Raw genomic sequence first — 23014 nt, forward strand, 5'->3', positions numbered from 1 at the left:
ATATAGGAACATGTCCTAGGAAACATTAACTTACTGAGCTCACTGGGCAGGATGTGAATCTCATGCCACCATTGTTTTATTGTTTTGGGGAATGTCTCATGCTTCTGTTTCATGGTTTTGTGGCTAAGCAAACCTGCTTTCTAGAGTGTTCATTAACTTACAGGAGTCTCCCATACTTTTTTCTTTACTTACAGTCCCTTAGTGGGATTAACTATTTAATTACCTACTTTGTCCCTTTACTCTGGCCCTATCAGAAGTAGCATAGCCAAAGGCATCAAACAAAGAAGTCCTCCAAATGCAAGTTATTTCAGTGAGACTGGTATATAATGAACAAAAAAAGACACCATGGCAGGAAGTGTTGATTTTATTCTAAGTTCCATGAGATGGTATTTAAGAGATTTAAGCAGACAGGTGACCCCATCCAATTTATGTCTTTAAAAAGTCCCCATGGGGGTTGTAGTTTGACTAATGATTGGATGAGGTCAAGCCAAGTGGAAGAGTACAAAGGAATGCTGCTTTGTCCAGGCAGGAGAAAACTGTGACCCAGAGTAAACTGGGTAAGAACTGAACTGGGAAGTATAAGGAGAAACATGTTGTGGATGAGCTAGGCAGAAATCCAAAAGTTTGTATTTCATCTTCCTTCTATGTTGTTAGTATTTATTACACTAACATCTGTATATGGATACAATTTCCTACCATCTGAGTAAAACATTACTATATGATTTTGACATGAAGGGGAGAAATCCTGTTATCAAGTTAAAGAAATTAAATTATTAATTCAAAATTTGAGATCATTCACTGTAGATGATCATTCCTTGTGTTAAATTATGTCTACATTTCATTTATTCATTCACACATTCATTCAACAAATATTTGAGTGACTTGTAAGGGTCAAAAATGTGTCATTTGTTAAAGTTGTATTTTTGGTTGTCAGTGTTCCATGTAAACAACAAGAAAATGGTTCTCCAGGAAAATGATATCATTGATTTACTCTGGGAGTTTCCTCTCCCTCATGGTTTTAGGACTTAATAAACTACATTTATTTCCCTAAATTCCTTCTTTCTAATGGATAATGATGTTTATCAAGATACTTTTCTTCAGAATTTGAACTGGAGTTTGGAAAATGTTAAGAAGCAGTCTCAACCCACATTCTGTTAATTCTTGTATTTTTCAATAGAAAAAAGAAAAAGCCTCTGTCATGATACAGAACAATGCTTATGCAGTGGCAGTTGCCAATTATGCCCCGAATCTTTCAAAAGACCCAGTTCTCTCTACCATCTCCAAGAGTGCAACCACGCCAGAACCCAACAAGAAGCCAGAAAACAAGCCAGCTGAAGCCAAGAAAACCTTCAACAGTGTGAGCAAAATTGACAGAATGTCTAGAATAGTTTTCCCAGTTTTGTTTGGTACATTTAATTTAGTTTACTGGGCTACATACTTAAACAGAGAACCTGTATTAGGGGTCAGTCCTTGAATCTAGACATAGGTTGTCTTTGGGATGTATAGCGACATTAAACCTGGTTTGTTTTGCCATGTACAGTCTGACTAATAACTGCTAATTTGTGAACCAACATGTACAGTATGTATATAGCAACATAGCTTATAGACCTCTAATAGAGACACGCATTTGCTAACTTGTGGTACTGCAGGCAGAAAGCACCCCATGCCCAAAAAGCCATTGCCTTTTTAAAAGATTTACCCTAGGAACTGGTTTAAAGTGGATTTCAGATGACCTGATTTATTTTCTCTTTTCCTAACAGCAATGAAAATGGAGATCCTACACCACATTTTATGGATACTTTTGATTTAGGTCTTACATAGGAGTATTTTCTACTTTTGCCTAACTATAACGTAAGGTAACATTGTTGTTCCAAGATGAATTCCTCTAAATAACAGAACCTCATATCTGCAACATCAGTTCCCTTTCCCGAGTGCTCAGGATCCCTGCTAGTATAATTGGAAGCCTAGCACACATAAGAAGAAAAACTAGAGATTTGAAATCAGCTTTTAATTACCCTGTATAGTGTCTATAGCCATGTACATATTACAGCATGACAAATTCAAATAATTATGAGTCACCCTGACAGGATGTTCATTATGCCTAGAATTTAATAACTATTGGAATGTCGTGGTCATCACATTTTTAGCATCAGAGTTTATTTGAAAGTAATAATTGAAATCCTACAGATTATTTTAATCATTGGAAACTACCTTAAATTTAAAAAAAAAAGACAATAAATAGGTCTTACTCTTTCCAGTATGTGTTGTATTGAAATTGATCAGCTAAATTTTCTTGGTGCTGGAGACTGGAAAAAACATCCAGTTTGGCTGCTGTGGAGCAACATTCATACTGGATTAGAAAATTGTGCCAAAAACTCCCATCAATGAGAATTCATAGGTGTCACAGAATATATATAAGCACTTATACGATTCTCTCCTTTCCTGTTTACTGCAAATTCTGCCTTAAGGCTTCTTTTCATCAGGACTCAGAAGCCACTAATTACAAAGGAAAGGGCAGTTAATTGGCACATTTTTCTGTCTTGAAAGCAGCTCTTTCAGATAAGAATTAATGTAAATCTGCTTTTGTAAATTGCAACTTTAAATTTCTCTGACTCAAATTTGCAGCTTTGTATACCTGAAGAGGTTTTGGTAAGAGTTGAACATTTTTAAACTGAAACTTTAAAGCATCACCAACAGATTGCGGATTAGTTCACATGCACAGACATCACATACACACACACACAGACACACACACACACAATTAGCTCAATTAGGATACACACACAAACATGTAGCTAAATTAGAAACTACAATTTTCAATTTTATATAATTACTAATTATTAATGAGTAAAATTCATTTTCCTTTCAGTATTTAAAAAAATACTCTTTATGTCCCTGAAATATGTTAATAGAAATTAATAGTTGTGTCTCATGCCTAGATTCAACATTTTGGGCAAACTTAAAATCCTTTTGACTCACATATACATTAGCAGTTATTAGTTGACTTTTACTAATAGATACACCTATAGGATGGTGTTTTTGTAGAAACGTAAGTAGTCAAATAGTGGCATTTCTTGCAGTTTTGTACAGTATTTCAGTATAGTGCATAAATAGGTATGTTCATAAAATCAATAAAAGGAGTATCTTATGGAAATAAGCAAAATCACAACAAAAACTGCTATTTCTTTGCCTCGTTAAAATTTTATTTTTTTTCATTTTCTTTGTTTCAGTGTGATTCTGTTATGTGCTTTGCATGATTGTATTAATACTAAGGTCACAAATGCATCTTATTAACAGAATTTGTGGTGAAGACAGCCTTGACATTAAAAATTCCCTCACGAAAAGTAATCCATAATCCTTAATAAAATAAATTTGTTACATGAGCCAATTAATGTATTTCTTTAATTCCCTTCCAACAGCACCTTCTTTGTCATCTAAATTGTTTTTAAAAGTGCACTTTATTCATATACTGGAATGGAAGATATCCTATTTTCTTACACATTTAAATATATCATAGCTCTTCTGGGCTGTTTAGGGAAAGGTGTCGTAGTCTAAGACAGTACACAATGCCTGAAGACAAGCAATAAAAAATGCTTTGTATGGTATGTATTGTTAGACATTTTAAATATTGTTCTTATAAGTTCTGCATTTCCCCCTTAATGTGTGACTATACATTATAAATTTATAAATATGTACATATGTAAAAGTATTTGTGAATAGCAGTTTCTGTAGAACAACAGAAAGACTTATCTATACCTTTGGCAAAAGGCTGCACCTGCACTGATGGTACCTGTTTTATTAAAATTTATGGTAGATTGACCAAAAAAAGTTATCATTATTGTTATTTTTATTTTTACTTTCAAATGTTAAAATCTAATTTGAGCCTAATGATATCCTGACGGTTGAGATATTCCAATAATGTGGATCAGGATTTTCTATTATTTCTCTTACTTTTGTGGAATTTTTTCTTACACACTTCTTAATCTTTTAAAGTTTAGATAAATCGAAAGGAGCTTTTAGTCTTGCTGGAGAGAGGGAGGATCCTCCATGGAAAAGGATTTTAAATTATAGAAGCAGAGTCTTTACAATTATTCTCCCTTCCATAAATCATTTTAAAAACACAAAAAAAAGTGACATGGATTTATTAAAATAAGATTAATTTTTCGGGAAACATTTAAAATAAACTAACAATGGTCTCTTAGGCCCATAATATTATGACTATTTTATGCAGCTGTATATTGACATAAAGAGTTATGGTATGTACAAAATGTAGATAAATACATGTACATATATAGAGATATAATCTCATTATTGTATAGTTACTGCTCTGATTAAGCTAATATTTGTTCAACAAATATTTTTTACCTCCTACTATTAGCCATGTCATCTGGATGGTGTCACTACCACTCACATCACATCCACAGAATTCAGTTGAAAATCAAAGTGCATCTCATTCTTATAAAGACCTTAAATAAAAGACCAAATGTAATATATAACTTAATTTAGCACTGAGAGTTGTTTATTGAGCTATGAGATCACGAGTGTGCTAAGATGGTGACTGTTTTGCTCTATTCTTCCATTTATGATTCTATTTGTTTGAATATAAAATGGAACTTATATAGAACCATCTAATAATTTATTTTAAACTTCAGTGATTTTTAAAGTGCCAATCTTCATGTTTAGCAATCTTTTCAGGGATCTCTCTATTTCGAATTTATCTCAGGTTTGCATAAATGATCCCCCTGAGCCACATTTCCAATTTTTTTGAATAGTTCATAGTTTGTTTAAAAAGAGCACAAAAGCTATTACTTCACTCACAGTTTTTGGTATATATATACATATATATATGTATGTGTGTGTGTATATATATATATATATATATATATATATATATATATATATATATATATATATATATATATAAAGTTTTTTTGATGTGGCTCTTTTCATATTGCTGGTTGAAGAACTCAACTCTGCCATAATATCATAGGTTCTAAAAGGGCAGAGAAGCTCTATGGAGTCTATGGATATTGTAATTTGACACAGCCTGTCATCATTCCAATGGGAGGATAAGGGAAGTAGCTCAGGTCCACCTTCTTCAAAGTCATGGTTCTTCATTATCTATTAAGAATTTTTTTTCAAATGCTTCATACTTGTTACCCTCAGACAATGCCTGTGAAACATCAACATTTTTATGACTTATTCTGAAATTTGGGATCATATTAATAGCTTTATTATACTGGTGTTCTTGTTATTAGTCTTCTGGCATTCCTATATCCATCTGCATATGTTTGAAGTAATTCTCAGATTTTTTTCCTATAAAAAGATTCAGAATTTCAAGAGAATTTTGAGTTGACTGATTGCTACCCTGTAGTGCACTTATTTTCTTTTTAATTGAGGTCTTATGGGAACCTTGGGCTTACCTTTTCTTAATCCAAAGTATCCAGAAGCATAAAATTAAAACTGGGGTGGGGCATGGTTATTTTTAACACTTGCATGCTTAGGAACAAGAGACACTGAATCAAAATCATAACAGTGTGGACAAGGAAAATTATGATATTTTTCTCTATTGAATTCATGCTTTAAGAAATGAAATTCAGCATTTGATAAAATTCTTAATATCCATAATCTTGTGTTATCAACATTTATATGAAAGATACTAATCTTTTCCATTAATATTTATGCACTCATATCTTCATCAAATTCAAAAACAAATTCAAGACTTCAAAAACAGGGGAAAAAAATCAAAGAGAAAAACCCACTTGAAAAATGTCTGTTGCTAGCTAAACCTAATGAGGCGTTTCCCCTTTTTAATTTCTAAGAAAGGTGAGAAATTATACATACATAAGTATATACAGAGATATTTAACAGTCATGATTCTATCAAGGTAAGCATCATGATTAAAATACTAAGACAGATTAAGTTCATGTGAAAGGCATTTGGGAAAGGTAATGAAAATCTATTTCTTATAAGAATTTTATATCATTTTTCTCAAAAATTCTTAATTATCCAACATAGTTAGACCACAGTTTTCAACCTTATTTAGGTAAAATATTGTATTTTTGCCTGTTTTTATGAAGAACTTTTTTTAATACATGTAATTATATACCCCACTTCAAACCACTTTACGTTGAAGTTAATACATAACATCAATTAATATTGCCAGTAGGGAAGAACGAAAAACAGGTTTGTGTGTCAGTTTAAAGTAATATTTTCAAAGAACCTTTAATAAGGTCTTAGTTTTGATTAGAAGTAGGTGTGTGTGTGTGTGTGTGTGTGTGTGTGTGTGTGTGTATTTTCCAGGTATAAACGAATATTTTGAGAAATTTAGACAAATTTATGAAATCTAAACAATTTATTTTATAATGGATCTAATTCAAAACATAGCTCTTATTTAAACTAGTGATTAATTTAGTCAATAGAATAGTTTTTTTCAGTAGATCCAACCAACTTATTCATTGGAATTTAGTCTTGAGCCCTATATATTCTTAAAAAAAATCCTTCCTACAAGGGTGTAAACATTTTTCTGATGTATTTCTGGTTGGCTCTTTTGAGCCATTAAATTCAAAATGATATCACAATTGTGCTGGTAAGGTAAGATAGAAAAATCTTTGAATTCCAAGTTTCTCAATGGAGATTTGTTAAAGCCTCCATTAAATTTAATATCCTGTTGATCATGTGCAAATACCAAGTCATCTACTATATTTGTCTCTGGTTAATTTTATATCTTTTTGAATTGTACAGCAGCCAAGAATCCCTTGTTTTAAAACTAGCTATTCACTAATATTGTTTACATTTCTGGGAATATATTACATTTTTCTTCTTTGGTCCATAGGTATAATAATGTATAAAAAATGATTACAGTTGATTAAGCACACAAAATAATAAACACTTCCCTCTTTATTTTATTTTTCTTCCTTTTTAAAAAATTTTTTTGACAATTTTGAGTTAGGGGTTGGAGAGATTTTGTTTTTATTTGCCATATTGTTGGTTTTATAACTTTTAAAATATGAGCCTCAAGGATTATGTATTGATTTCATTAGTTTGTTGCAAATTACTGTTTATAGAAAGAAGTCTAATCTGACACCATATAAATACCAGTATTGGCACTGTAAGTGTTAAATTAGCTTAGTTGGTATAAAAATTAGCTTAGTTGGTATAAAAATTTGTTTTTCATGCTTTGTTTTAGAAGACTTATTTTACCACAACAAGTTGCCAAATGCAAGCTTATATTATTGGATAAATAAGTGTAACTCAAACAAAATTGATTTATGAAAACAAATGGTATTAGGAAAGCAAAACAAAGGTGTTAGACACAGAATTACTTTAGGGATAATGGCTTAAAGATTTGTTCCCAATTATTTATTTTTAAATATTCAACACAGTAGTTGAAGCAGTTGGCTGTGTTTTAAACCCAGCATAATATGTGAACAAGTTTAACGTATGATTGGAAAGGCCTAAATGAAACTGAACTTTGAGTTACAGTTTTCATGAATTAAACATTACCATCCACGGATAAGTCCTTGATTGTTGATCTTGGGTGCCTGCTCCATAATTGATTTCAGGTTTATTGGTATCTCATTTTTTTCAAGATTCTCTTGAGCAGATACAAATTCAGGTTTTAGGGCGCTCCAAACAGAGGAATGTGACCTTTCATGAAATATTCCCTTTAGAGGTCACATGCATGGAAACTTAAGAAAGCTTCATACTTGTTGCTAAATTAGAAAAGTAAAAAACAAAAGGAAAGGAATGTTTTCCTCTTGCTACACGTTAATAATACAATCACATGCATAGAGAATGCATGATAAAGCTCCAAAACTAAACTTTGAGTATTCATTAATTTTAAATTTTCAGGGTGACAGTACGCTTGTGTGGTAAGTTTTCTTGTTTGAAAAAATCATTCTGAAGCTAATTATATTTGTAATTTGTGACCTTGCTGTAATTGGGAAAAGTCATTTTTTATGTAAGATAACTTGACCTTTATTGAATGTGTCAGTATGCTTGCTGTTTAAACAGTCTTAATTAATCACATGTAGATTAATGCTAAACATTATCTTTTTGTACTTATTAAAATTAATTTAAATATATTTGATCTGAAAATTGTGTTTTTTATACTCTAATCATTCGTTACATGTTTGCTTACAAGAATTGAATTTATTGTAAATGTGACTTTTTTTTTTTATATTGGGATATAACTCTAATATTTTGTAATAGTGATTTTAAATTTTATTGGTTTCTTAAATTTCTTTTTAAAATAAAAAGGTTATAGGGTGAGAGGAAAAGTCCAAACCTACCCTGAAATTTTAGGGGGGCATCATGAATTGTTAATGTTGATCTCTTTAACACTTTAGGAAAGTGGTGCTATGGAAAATATAAAAGTTCACCCAGAAAATTAGCTCCCTTCTATCATAAAAAGTGTCACATTTACATGAAACTTCTAAATAAAATAAATAAGATTTTCTTTCTTTTTCATCATTTTATTTATTAAGCAGAAATCCTGCAGTTTTCTTGTTGGATCTATTCTCTTAATTTAACACAATATAGTTGACATGAGTTCCTTTGCTATTATTGCTAATATCACTGAAATTAAATGCTTTTGGATGTCAAAAAGGTATAATAACAAGGCAGATTTTTGTCAACATGGTAAGTTCTCATACAGTATTTTTCAACCCTAGCTACAGTTTATAATTACCTAAGAACTTTTCAAAAACATTCGTCCTACCCTAGTCAGAATCTTGAGAGAGGAGGGGTATGAGAAATTTTTTAAACTCCCCAAATAATTCTACTCTACAGCCATGTGTCAACATGTTTTCATTTTATAAACCTATCATGGACTCTATCTAATCTGTTTCTTTCTTGGAGACTTCTGCTTGCTTTTCCTATAGCTCTTAGTTTAGCCTATAGTTTAGTCTTAGTAAAGAAAAAAAGAAACAAACAAAATTAAATGAATGTAACAAATTAGTTTTTTACAAAATAGAGTGAATTTAAGTGAAGCTATCAAACTTATGTAATAAAGTATGCATTCTTGAAATTTTACTATTTAATCAATTAATTAAAATTAATCTTACCCTTAATTTTTACCCTATAGACCTGCAGTTAATTATGAACGATGTGAGTATATGTATTAAAAAGGTACACTCTGTCATTTTCAGCCTACACTTTTTTTTTTTTTTTTTTCTTTTTGCTGTATGCGGGCCTCTCACTGTTGTGGCCTCTCCCGTTACGGAGCACAGGCTCCGGACGCGCAGGCTCAGCGGCCATGGCTCACGGGCCCAGCCGCTCCGCGGCACATGGGATCCTCCCAGACCGGGGCACGAACCCGCATCCCCTGCATCGGCAGGCGGACCCTCAACCACTGCGCCACCAGGGAGGCCCCAGCCTACACTTTTTAATCAAATATTTAAAAAATTATTTATGTTAACATTTTTTAAACTATTTGCCTAGAGGGAAGTATATTCCACTTAAATAATGAGGTGAATATTTCTCACTTCAAATTCACAGCTCAGTTAAATTATAGCCACAAAGCCACATTCTTCAACACCATTCAGCTAGTTTCCCCAATATCAATTTATAGTCCAGGCTTTGTCAATTTCATGTAAATGAAAGCATGCTATAAATGGAAGCATTTATGTCATCTTTGCTCTGAAGAATTCAGAAAGGGAGGAATGGAGGTTTCAAATGGTTTTCTACGGCATTAGAAGTTTTGCCTCATGTTTAAATTGTAAAACCAAGGAAACTGCTGAGAAAGAAGTAAGACTCAAAAATGATAATTCTTGAAGAATGTTGCACTGCCAAATGGAAAATGTTTTATATTCTTGGGCCAATATTAACTCTTGGAAGTTCTCAGATACAGATAGAAAACTAGAAAAATGGGAAACCAGATGCAAGTAGTAAAAATAGCACTAAATCCCTCAATTGCCTCTTGAGAAAGTGTTGAATTATATCCAGTGTTCTGGTTTAAGTAATCAGGGAAATGGGTATTTTTAAAATTTAATTAAAAATTGGAGCTTAATTACTTAGGGTTCATTTACCTGGAAAATTCACTCCTGTGGAACAGCTTATTCCATAAGTGGCTTGAAATGTTATAACATTTCTTCCATGAATCAATAAAAATAATCTTATGGAGAATTTCTAAATCATGTCTTAAGATGTAGAATAATGAAAAAATATAAACTAATAATTGAAGCATATCAGTTTTGAATTGCTCTTGAACTTACTGTTTGAAAGCTAGTTTTACTTTCTAACTAAAATACACATGGAATGCCAGATAAATAGAAAAATGAAAGAGTTTATCAATATTTTAAAGTCATTATGCCTGTCCCCTAAACCAGCTTACAGGAAGATTTCACAATGAGTGTGTATAGGGTCACCCTAAGGCTTCTCTCAAAGTCCAATTCATTCCAGACAACTGAATCTGTACCAGAGGAGAAAAATGTTTATAATTCCCTAATTTTTAAAAACTTTACCTCATACTGATCATTGCATTCCTCTTTTTCATTTTCTGGTATCCTATCTAGAAATTATAGTGAACTTTTTTAAGGTAAGTTTAGGTAGTTTCAAAGTTAAGATAGATTATTCTACTGAAAATCGTATCTTGCTTACTGACAGTATCTTAGCCACAATTTCTTTGACTAAGAACAACAGCAACTTCCAACTAGTCTGAGCACAAAAGGAACTCGGGGAAAGGATATAAGATGTCCCATAGTGAGCAATAAAGCCCCTGAACTCAGGGAAGTTAGGACTGGCTTTTGGATTTTACCAATGCGCTGGAGTAAGAAGACTCACAGTCTATGTAGTTTAATTCAAATTCTTGAGTAAAATAATTTGATAGGATCAGTTTCATCCAATCAGTTATATAATCTAGAGTAAAAAAGATAATAAGCACAGTTGCTGGGCCCACATCTCTGCAGGAAGAGAGGCTCTGCCCATTGAAGAGAGGCAAAGCTTCAGCATATACCTCAAAACATTGGCTATTACATTTAAGCAAGATTTTTTTTTTTTACTTTGAAAATCTCCAAAAATGAAAATAAAATTTAAAAATATATTAAAAAGAGGGGAAAAAAGACTATCACACTCAATACTCATGTAATTGACTGTATTTTCCAATTGATAGAATTCAACTACTAAAGGATGATATAAGTTATAATTGAACTGTTAGTATTTATAGGTCTGCATAGTGTATATAACATAAAAATACAAACTAACATGTAGAAGCCCAAAGAGCACATGTATTTCATATATTTTGTTATATACATCTTTATCATCAAAGTTACTCATGTCTAGTTTACACTGAGCTGACAGGCCATCTACTCTGCTACATTTGCAATTGCCCCATCAACACAGTGTCTCAATAAGTATGGAGGTAATTTGATTGGTGGCTCAGGTAAATGCGTCATGACTGACAAGTTGGGTCCTCCTAGAGGACAAAATGTTTTTTTATCACCAAAAGAATTTATTAGAATTTATATTCTGATAGAAAAAGTGCCTCTTATTAGAAAAGTGAAAACAAAGTATGTCTTTATCACAAGATGTAGGAGAGGAATATTCCATAAGTGTCCGTTTTTCCCTCGTTTTTTGTCATAAAATATACATAACATAAAATTTACTATCTTAACCACTTTTAAGTGTACAGTTGAGTAGTATTAAGTATATTCACACTGTTGTGCAGTCGTCACCACCATCCATCTCCAGAACTCCTTTCATCTTGCAAAACTGAAACTCTGGATCCATTAAACAATAACTCCCCATGACTCCTTGCCTCTCACCCCTGGCAACCATCACTCTTATTTGTCTTACCTCCCCTTTTCCACCATGTCCCAGCCTCTGGTAACCCCCATTCTATTCTTTATTACCATAAGTTCAGCTTTTAAATTTTTATTTTATTTTTTTTTTAGATTCCAAATATAAGACAATTTTCATTTCACCTTTGCTCTAACAGATTCAGAAATGGAGGAACTGAGGTTTCAACAGATGTTCTATGGAGTTAGAAGTTTTACTTTCTCTGTTTCCTATCTTAAATGATTCAGGACTGGAAGGAGACTGAGGATTAATGTCAAAGAGAAATTATTCTGGCAAATAATATTCCAGGACAATTACAAACAATCAACAGATTCAAAACTGTAGGAACAAGATCAAAACAAAAGGGTGAAGAGATGAGCAGAACTAATGTGGAATTGGAACATGTGTTATAAATGATGAAAATCAAGTCCCTGTTGATGACCAAGAATGGAACTAGAATATCTTCCTATCTTCATTACCCATTATGTTCATAATGCATGCTGGGTAACAGTAGTAATAGGTATAATAGACAAAAATGAAATAAAGTTGGAATTTGAGAAAAGATAAGTAGCAATCAAGATTTGAAGACTTGGTCGTCCCTGTTTCCACAAACTAGGACTTGCCATTTGCCCTTAATATAAATTTTACAGCTAAATGTGTATTTGGTATATTACTGCTTCTTTATTCGAAGATTATATTTAGGGTGTTTTTTATACCATATAAGAAATTTTGATACAGGAATAGTGATCACATCCTACATGTTTAATATAAGCTTAATTTATCTGATTAGCATATTTCAAGGTAGCACAGTACTAATTTCTGAAAGAATGATTTTATAATTTCACTTTCTGCACAAAAGAATGAAGTTCTATTTATACAGGATGTCACTATTAATGACTTGTTATTGAACATACATTATTATAATTTCTATAATATTGAACTTCAGTACTTTAAATTTGATGGAGTTATAGCTAATTTTGTAACAACAGTAGAACTGAACACTAGATAATAATTTATAATTTATTTTTTAATTTGAGCAAAGCATAGACAAACTTTGATAACACTTTGTAAACCTATATTGAGCAAAATTAGTCTCCACATCATTTCTTGTTTGCCTTTCTCAGCTATCCCACTAATAGGCATTGCACTGGAGGAGAGAAGTCCTGTTTCATACCCAACTCTTCATCTAGTGAAGCTAGTACTATTTCCACATCCTTCCCACTGACTTAGACTCTGCATAAAAATCCGAGTCACCTTTGTGGAAAACCTGTACCTGATTGCATGCCCTGTGCTCACCAGTGGGCTCCTATGTGACCCAGGATTACTCAATATTTGTTTTCCCCTTTAGTCTATAATATTCTTACTTATGGGGATTATGCCCATCTTTTTCACAGCTTTGACTGAAATTCAGTGAGATTTGTCAGATCTGTGGATTGTTTCTTTTATCATTGCTGAAAACTTTTCAATCATTCTCTCTTTAAATAACATTCTTTCTCTTCTATTCTCTTTCCCATCTCATTCTGGAGCATCCATTAGACATATGTTAGATTTTCCCACTTTATCCTCCACGTTCTTTAGCCTCCCTTTTATGTTTTCCATGCCTTTAACTCTCTATGCTGCATTCTGGATAATTTCTTTTGGGCTAAGGCTAAATAACTTTCCTAAAACCATATTTATAATATTTTGAATTTCAAATTCCATAGTCTTTTCATTAAATTCTATAATTATCTTGCCTTGAAAGGAATTAATATGAGTATAAATTACTTATATATTTAGTAAGACTTTACAAAAATCACGTGTTAATCCACTGGGAAATTCCAGGATGAAACTTCATGCTCTGTGGCAGAGCAGTAGGGAAGGACCCCCAGGAATCTGAGTCAAGTAGATGCCTTCAGATCCTACCCCTGAGGTTTTGTTTGATTAATTTTCTGCATGTAGTCTCAGTCATATAAAACAGCATGGGCAAGTGAGTGTTATCATTTCAAAATAATGTTCTGGTAATTGCTTTTCCTGTGCTCTATTGCAGACTTCGGTTCTCTGTATATACTAAATGTTCAATACATGTATAACAGATTTCCTGACTGAATGAGTTTCTAAAAAGAAAATCTGGCAATTGATTTCAGCCAGATTTTACTTGAAAGCTCAAAGGGGAATGAATTCATCTTGATAATGTGGTGACAATATTCAATCTTCCATCATTGTCCGTGATAATTGTATCTTCTATTATTCAACTGAATAATAAAACAGAATCACCTTATTAAAGAGATAAGTGCCTAGAAAACATCTTAAGATTGCATACATCAAGATGCAGCTGTGGCCATCATATTAGTATTTGCTATTAAAAAAATTATTTGTAATTAACTACTCATGGTAAAACTGCAAGTGTCTCTGTAAACACTGTGCACACTTCTGAAACAAGAAACTATTAAAAAAAAATCCAGTGCCTGAATAATACAGTAACTCAAAGCAGTCAAATGTAAATGGATTGATGTTTATTTTAGGTCTGAAGGAATTAGAATGGATACAGATTACTTTAGAAGAAAATATACAGGAACATGAAGAAATTTATCTTATATGAGTTGTGCTCACAATTTATAGGGCATTAAAGCTGTCTACTTCATAAAAAAATTATTATTTTTATAGAGTAAACCTACAGTACTATATCAATCAGATTTCAGTTGCAGAAAACAGCCCACTATACCATGTTAAGCAGGAAATAATTCATTACAGAGTTTTAAAAAGAGCCTACAGAATTGTTAGGAGGGTTGATAAAATAGAATATAGGATGAATTTACAGGAAAATATCTTCACTGTGGACCAGGCCAGTAAGGCTGTCCTCTCTTCTATAGTTAAGGAATGACTGGTCCAAGATCTGTAACACCACAACCACATGGACATATACACACTACCAAATGTAAAACAGATAACTAGTGGGAAGCAGCCGCATAGCACAGGGAGATCAGCTCAGTGCTTTGTGACCACCTAGAGGGGTGGGATAGGGAGGGTGGGAGGGAGACGCAAGAGGGAGGAGATATGGGGATATATGTATATGTATAGTTGATTCACTTTGTTATAAAGAAGAAACTAACACACCATTTTAAAACAATTATACTCCAATAAAGATGTTAAAAAAAAAAAAAGACCCCCAATCAGGACGCTAATATGATGTTCCTCAGTCCCGGACCACATTGTGCCACATACAGTCTTTAATGGAAGATTCATGCTGTGTCCTTCTTCTTAACATCTATGAGGTTAGTGACTGGAATGTCTGCTAATGCTGCCAAAGTAAAATCAACTACCATTACCACTCTTACGAGCAGAAACAGCTGAAACAACAGAAGCACAGTCTTCAGATTGCATTGGTCTTCCAAATCTCACAGAATAGCATCTGATTGGTCAAACATAAATCAGCCAGAAATTGAATTACATAATATTTATCTTTCAAACTTCCAAAATATAGGAAGTCACCCTACTGTCAGTTTACCCACTTGACTACTCTATTTCCACAAGTACCCTTCTTTCCATACTTAAATTTACAAAAAAAAAAAATCTCACAACAGAAATAACAATAAGCTAATATTAAACATAATTAAACCATCACAGAGCAGTAAAAATATTTTCAGCAACTCTCCAAAAGGAAAAAACAACAAAAACAAATTCTAGCAGTCATAGAACCTTTCTCTGGGAGGTGTTTAGTCTCAATATTCGCTAGTATAATCACAATTCTGTGTTGACATTCTATGATGACATAAAGCCTATGCCTACAACCATAGGCTATGTGAAGTATGGACAAAAGGAAGAGAAAAAAAGCAAAAAAGTCCATATATAATAGGGCAAGGGAGAAATTATGAGTAAATACTTCTGTCCATTGTTTTCCAACTGATGATGAAGCTATGTTTCATAATTATATCTTTTCTCCTCCTCTAACAATTTCATGTTTTTCCTCTTCTCAGCCACAGTGGAAACATTGCAACCTGTGCCCCTCAATTTATATAGGTCCCAGTTGGAGGGCCCTGATAATTGCAAATAACCCTTTCTTTTCAAAAGGAACAAATGTGCTTCAGGACTATAATTCTTGCATGGAAACCAGACACTAACTTCCTTTCCTGCTTGAAACATGGTGAATTGCACTTTAGAGACTTTCAAGTATTTAAGGAACCATTGCCAGTAGATCATTTAGCCCTCAGATTATAGAGCTCTTTCCAAAATAAGGTTATCCTTGATTATTCAGGGGGACTTCCTGGAGGAATAACTGACTCATTATTTATAGATATCCTGAGGACAGTTTATCCCTATAATGGGAGTCATACAATTAGAAAGGGTGGTAGGAAAATTTTTTCCTGACTTTATCTGAAATGGTAAATGACACTACCTTGACCCACGAAGACATTCAGATAATCTTCAACTCACTGGCCAGAGATGTTAGGAATGATAGAACCATCCTAGATTTCCTCCTTGAGGGCTAGGCCATTGTCTGTGTGATTGTTAATACACTCTGTTTTACATAGATTAACGGCTCAGGACAAGGGGAAACGTTAGTACAAAGATTTACAGAGAAAAATTCCTGGCTTCTTAAGTTAGGCCTTGGTGTTTTATGGGATTTTTTCAGATGGATATGTGTGAGAACCTCGGAGACCATGGTTATGGTCAATAGTGCAGTTTGTTTCATCCTCCGTCTTGGAGTAGGAATCGATGATAGCCCTAGTTAAATGATGTATGAGACAAGCTGAACAGATATAATCCAAGCCTCGATCAGTCAGATTTATCAGAAGGATCAATAAAGTGGCATATACTCATGGAAAAATTCACCAGAAGCCAAGATGGTGTAGAAATAAGAGGTAGATCTTTTTGAAACAATTCTCCATGAGTTGCTCAAATTTCTGTACATCTCATCAGCAAAGGCACTGGCGGCTGCCTTTGTCCCAGACTCTTTTCAAATACATTTGTATAACAAACAGCCTTGGAAGATAAAGACAGTAGCAAAGTCTAGTTGTTTACAATCCAGTATGATAAAGATAATGTCTTTCACTGAGGCATAAGTCAGGTAGTTTTATTGCCCATTATGAAAAATTCAGGTTCTCTAAGCTTGAAGTTCCTCTCTTATAATGTAACCCATCAAGCAAGTGTTTTTTGAAATTCTTTTTGTTGTTCTGTAGGAATTGGGGCTCAAGAAATATATGCAAACATCATGATATGCTGGCTATTGCTATTGCTTTGAGTAAAAAAGCTGTCTCGGGCCTCCCTGGTGGCGCAAGTGGTTGAGAGTCCGCCTGCCGATGCAGGGGATACGGGTTCGTGCCCCGGTCTGGGAGGATCCCATATGCCGCAGAGCGGCTGGGCCCGTGAGCCATGGCCGCTGAGCCTGCGCGTCCGGAGCCTGTGCTCCGCAACGGGGGAGGCCACAACAGTGAGAGGCCCGCATACCGCAAAAAAAAAAAAAAAAAAAAAGCTGTCTCTGACCCAGGAATCTCATGTCTCCTGCCAGTATTCAGAAAACCTGGCTGGCTAACTTGTTAGCTTACATGTAGGGTATAATCTTAGACTTCACAGTTCTTGACAAATAACAACTACCAAAAATGATAGTAATGATAATACTTACAAATAACAAAAAAGCACTCCCTTCCAGACATCTTTCTAGACACTTTAGATATATATATATATAATCTTCACACAAAGTTTTAAGTTAGTACTATCATACAGATGAGGAAATTGATGCAGATAAATTAAATAACTTGTCAAAGACCACACAGCTAATTGTATGGTAGAACCTGAATTCAATCATAAGCCATAAATCTCTAAAGTCTATGACCTCAACCAATCTCATATACTATCTCTCATAATTCAAGTAACCCATTTAACATTGCATAGACTACCTGTAGCCCATCTCATGTTAGTAGAAACATTGCCAACTTAAAACTAAACCAGGTCACCTAATCAACTCCAATTTTTCATTCCCTTAAGAATCTATTACTTTCAAACAATCTTGCCGTCAGTTATTTTAACAATCATCGTTAAGATGCAGAGCAAAGAAAACAAGAATGGATTTCTTATAGCATATGAATTGTATAAAGACTCATTGGAAGACTGCAGAAAGAAGATCTAGGTTAGGAAATTCCCTCAAAGATGTGTTGCAGAACAGCTATCAAGGGAGTTGTTACCTCTTGTATAATCAGAGAGTTACAGGTGCCAGAACTAACACCACTGCCACAATCAACCATCATAACAAAGTAACTGTCATTATCATTAATTATCATTATCATTCTCAGGAAAATACCTGTGCCCTGCTTTCAAGTCCTGTGGAGATGGAAGAGTGGGACTACTGCTAATATTACTGTAGAAAACTCCACATCTCCTAGACTGTGTTTCACTGGAATAAAGAGCAGAGCTAGAAGATGCCTTTCATTCTTTTGGTCTTCACTTTTCAATTCTTGTGCGAATTTATCTGTTTGTCTGAATCTAAATCAAATCTAGAACTCTAGCTGCAGGTGAGTCTGAAAACGAAGATGCTCAGAAGATGGAGTAGATGTTGAGAACTATTCCACCAAATTCTTGATAAAGCATTAATTTTTAATATAGTATAAAGTCTGCTCCAAATGAAACATGACATTAAAAAAATTACAATTACATGCAAATAGGTCTTTTTTAAAATTAAAAGCTGGTAAGCAGCAGGAAAAGGATTTCACTTACATCTCTACTCATTTCCTGATGACTTCCTGCTACTCCTAACGCAGATGGGTGAGTTTGGCACTGCCCTTTGAGCTCAAACTGGTATGGAAAAGAAAGTGATTTGAGATGTGTATGTCAATTCTTTAAGGCAGGGACAAGAACTTTTATCTGCCACAGCGCGGAAAGACTAGGAAAGAAAGGATAATAGCAGGAAGTGGAATCTATCTATTTGGTGAAAAAAAAGTAATGTACTGGATATTAAAATATGACAATGTCAGGAATCAATAGTATTTCAAATTGGCTTTGTCATTAACAGTTATGTAGATCTAGAATAAAGAGGGGATTGGGAACTCTGGGCTAGAGGTTTTTTAAAAAATATAAATTGTCTATACACAGACCATGGTTGAATTTCTATAAAACTCTTGAAATTGTAGACATGTTTGTAGAACTGAGTTATGAAGTACTTTAAAAAAGTACACTGGGAAAATGTGGGGAAAAAAGCTCAAAAGACATCAGCAATGAAATGCTGTACATACTAGATAAATTTCCAGCACTGTTATGTGATGATTTTGTGGGTAGTGAAGAGAGAAATCAAGGGCATGGTACAATCTGTCCCTTATAAGATGCACTGTGAAGTGCTCTCATGAGAATGAAAAGGGAATAATGAATTCATGGGAAGGGAGTAGTTTGTGAATCAAAATATTGATGAATAAAGAATGGACAACTCTTGGGAAAAGAAACAAAGCCATGGAAGACAGGTGATTTTTAAATCTCAAGTTGTTTCTTATTGAAATATAGGAGAGAATAAATATGAAGCAACTCTTAAATTATAATTATTGGGACCTCTATAACAATCGCTCTTGCAAACACCTCTAAAAATGACAGTGGGAAATATTTTTAAACAAATAATTTTCAGGTCTATTGAAAAGATAATGAAGTGTGTAGTTATCTCTTGGCACAGACAACAACTCACCCAGTCCAGAAAATTATAGGTCAAGCAACACAGAACACTTGGGTTTCATTAAGAAGAGCACAGCACTCTGCTGACTGGAAAACAAGTAGCTACTGGAACAGAAAGCCCGGAAAGGCATCCGCATCTTGCCTATTTGCCATTTCATTCAAATATTGTTGTAAATGTTTAAAATTATTCTCTCATCTCATTCTGGGTGGAAGAAAGAGAAAGTTCTGTTCTTGTAATGAATCCAGCTGTTCATGCAGGTTAAGAATAATGGGATGAATGGGTATGCATATTTAAAGCTAATGTACAAAGAGAAGTTATTTATGGTATAACTGTTGTAGACTGAAAGTCAAGATAAATGGGATTTGTCTTGCTAAGCTTCTAAGGAAGCAGATCACAGCTGCAAGTGTTTTCACTTTTTCTGTGATTGTCATTATTATTCTTAGGCTATTCTAAGAATTGCATAGTAAACTCACATATGGCACAATAAACTTCTCAGTTGAAAGGCATATTACTAATCAGATGATTGACTTAATATTCTATTTTAGGTCCAGATTTTTTTTGCATCAAAAATTTAAAAACTCAATTAGGTATGTATACCAACTTCTTAGATACTAGAAATCAAAGAATTAAATTTTCTCTCTGAGAATTAAACCCTAAAGTCAAAAAGGAAGTTTCAAGTTCATATTTAGCAGACAAAATATCTTCCAGATCATATGGACAAGATTATAACTTGATTACAAGTTTTAACATTTCAAAATAACAAATGTCAATCATAGTGTTGTTGGTTGGCCACAGAAGCCTAACAAAAGTAGATCCTTAGAAGCAAGCACCTACAGTGTCCATCCTAGTTCTGCCCCAAAACAGAGAGACTTAGTAAATAAATCAGAATACGCTGGTCCTTGAGTATGGACAAAATCACCCCTACTATCAGATGGCTGCATCAGGCAAAGTAAGGCTAATTTAGGTCAATATTCAATTTATCATATTCCTTTTTTGTGATTACTTACTAAATTGGGTGTTTTGGTACCAGTTCCAAATTGTATGCTAGCGGTGGCGTGGTTTCACCACACACCCTCAAGCAATGCTTGGTACACCAGCTGGTGTCCTATAATTCAACTCAATTCTGACACTATTTACCCAGAGATAGTTTCAGATTCCCCAGGTTAAGTGCTCAGTCCTACAAGACTACCCCCTCACCCAGTCCCCATATTTCAGATGCCAATCACAAGCTCTGGTTATCTCTTGTACTTCTGACAGACCAGCTATAGATTGGAGTTTCCAATGAACCCCTCCTTGCACTTCAGAGGCCAGTTCCAAGTCCATTTTTTATCTGCACTTCTGATCAACTGACTATAAACCAGAGGTTCCCATGACCTCCTCCACCTAGTCCATTAATTTGCTAGAACAGCTCAAAGAACTCAAAGAAACATTTCACTTACTAGATTATCAGTTTTATTATAAAGGAATATAACTCAGGAACATCCAGATGTAAGAGATGCACAAGGCAAGTTATGAGGAAGGGGCAGTGACCTTCCATGCTCTCCCCTAGGGCATCACTCTCCCCAAATCTCCATGTGTTCACCAAGCCTGAAGCTCTCTGAACCTTCTCCTTTGGGGTTTTTTTTGGAGGCTTCATTATATAGGCATTACTGATTACAGCTTTGGCCATTGGCAATCAATTCACTCTCTGGCCCACTTTCCCCCGCTGGAGCTCAGGGAGATAAGACTGAAAGTTCCAACCCTCTAATCACAGGGTTGGCTCCCTTGGCAACCAGCCCCCATCCTAAGGTGAGGTCCAAAGTCACCTCATTAACATAACAAAATACATATTTGTAGCAGACAGCACTAAGGAAACTCTAAGGGTTTTGGGTTGTGAGTCAGGAACCATGGGAAAAGACCAAATATATGTGAGAAATATATTTTGGTCATCTGAAGACGAAACATATATTTTTCTTATACATCACAATATCACACTTACACACTGAGATAACTCTTCATCAGTATTTGGCTTCTCATTTAGGTCCAGCTACAGTGAGACAATGTGCTGGGTGTATAGACTAGGAATGTTCTTGCCTCTATAAATAGTTTTTGTTGTTACAGATTAGCATCATGGTTGTTCTGATTTTATAAATCACTTTCACATTTAGATTACTATGAGTCTGTCACCAAGAGAAGAACTTCCAATGATTTGTTAAAATGTCTTATTTCTGAATCAGACATTGGATATAGGTAAATTACAAAGTTTGCATGTGGAAATCCTGAGTCCTTTCTGGAGGAAAGCCAACTGGACTTCCCCCACCTCTATATCACTGTATCAGGAAGAGAACAGTCACACATTTATTTTCTCCCAGGTTGAGATTAACCACAATACCATTACTTCTTCCTTGTACTTTCTCAGTACATTTAATCCAGTTTATATTCATTACCATATACTCCCTGAATTAGGTAACATACAGTGCCCAGTACATATTGACTGCTCAAAAAATGTTAGAAATCACTGGCATTGTTACAGTTATTGTTATTATTTTAAATCCAATCACCAGAAGGGACAGTTACAACAAGTCTTTTTCTCTTCATCCACAACAGTTAAGTTTTGGGAATTAAGTTTTTCAAGGTGCAATGTACAAGTGTCATTTCCATTTCCCAGTTTCCAACCAACTTTCTGGGGAGTTCCTCTACAGACAGATAATATTAGTATAGACTTTCTCTCTCTAAGTCAGAGGAGATATCAGTGGTAGAGGAAAAAATGATCTTGCTTTCAGGTGGCAGGCAGACTTGTGTAAATGGTCGATGTTTTATTTTAAAATAAAGTTCTATCATCCTTGCAATTAGCAAAAATGCCTTTTAAAGACTAGCAACAAGTTCATTGTTAGACCCTTTTCTATTGTGATAAAATTTGCTTATTTATTTATTTTGTACTGTGTGTAAATGTGTTGATATCCAAATTGAAAAGTGAAGAACTATGTCAGACCCTGAAAATCACAACCATGTGTAACAGAAGTGAGGCGTCTACTGCTGACCTGGCTCATGCTCATAGGGAAATCTCTATCTGCTCATCTCTAGTCCTACTTCAATTACAGGATGAAGTTGATCCAATGTACCATGACCCTCTACCAGGATCATGCACTGATCAGAAGTGTTTTGGGGGTATCTTCCATCATCACATGGTTGGCTATCCACAGGATCTGATTTCCAGGCTCTGGTTTGGTAATGAATTTTCCATGAATGTACTCATTTAATTATCATAGAAAATATGAGGCAAGTAGTAATATTATGCCCATTTTACCAGTAGGAACCCTGAGGCACAGTGAAGTTAAATAGCTTCCCAGTGTCACACGACCAGGAAGAGGTAAACAGACCTCAGCACCAGCTCTACCATCACGCAGCACTGAATGATTATTTTCTGAGGGTGGAAAATCTTGGATTTTCTGTACACAGATTTCTGTACACATGGATTTCAATATTTGTGACTGCATATGAAGTGAATACATAAACTCTACTAATATATAAAGGGTACAAGGGAAAATACCTGAGAGGAAGGATGTACAGAAAACACCAGGATAAATACTTCAAGTTAAAACTCAATCACAACTTAATATACTAGATTCT

General features: G+C 34.2%; 1 protein-coding gene across 3 annotated transcripts in view; it reads left to right on the plus strand.

Moving 5' to 3' along the window:
* GABRA2 (gamma-aminobutyric acid type A receptor subunit alpha2) overlaps positions 1-1474 on the plus strand; it is a 118329-nt gene extending 116855 nt beyond the window's left edge. For all 3 annotated transcript variants that reach the window (XM_060091290.1, XM_060091283.1, XM_060091298.1), the window contains one exon: positions 1178-1474. In XM_060091290.1, coding sequence (XP_059947273.1) covers positions 1178-1474 — 297 coding nt within the window. The remainder of the gene's footprint in view (positions 1-1177) is intronic.
* Positions 1475-23014: the final 21540 nt, after the last annotated feature.

The sequence above is a fragment of the Mesoplodon densirostris genome, chromosome 1 (genome assembly GCF_025265405.1).
Source record: "Mesoplodon densirostris isolate mMesDen1 chromosome 1, mMesDen1 primary haplotype, whole genome shotgun sequence".
In the NCBI taxonomy this organism is placed as follows: Eukaryota; Metazoa; Chordata; class Mammalia; order Artiodactyla; family Ziphiidae; genus Mesoplodon; species Mesoplodon densirostris.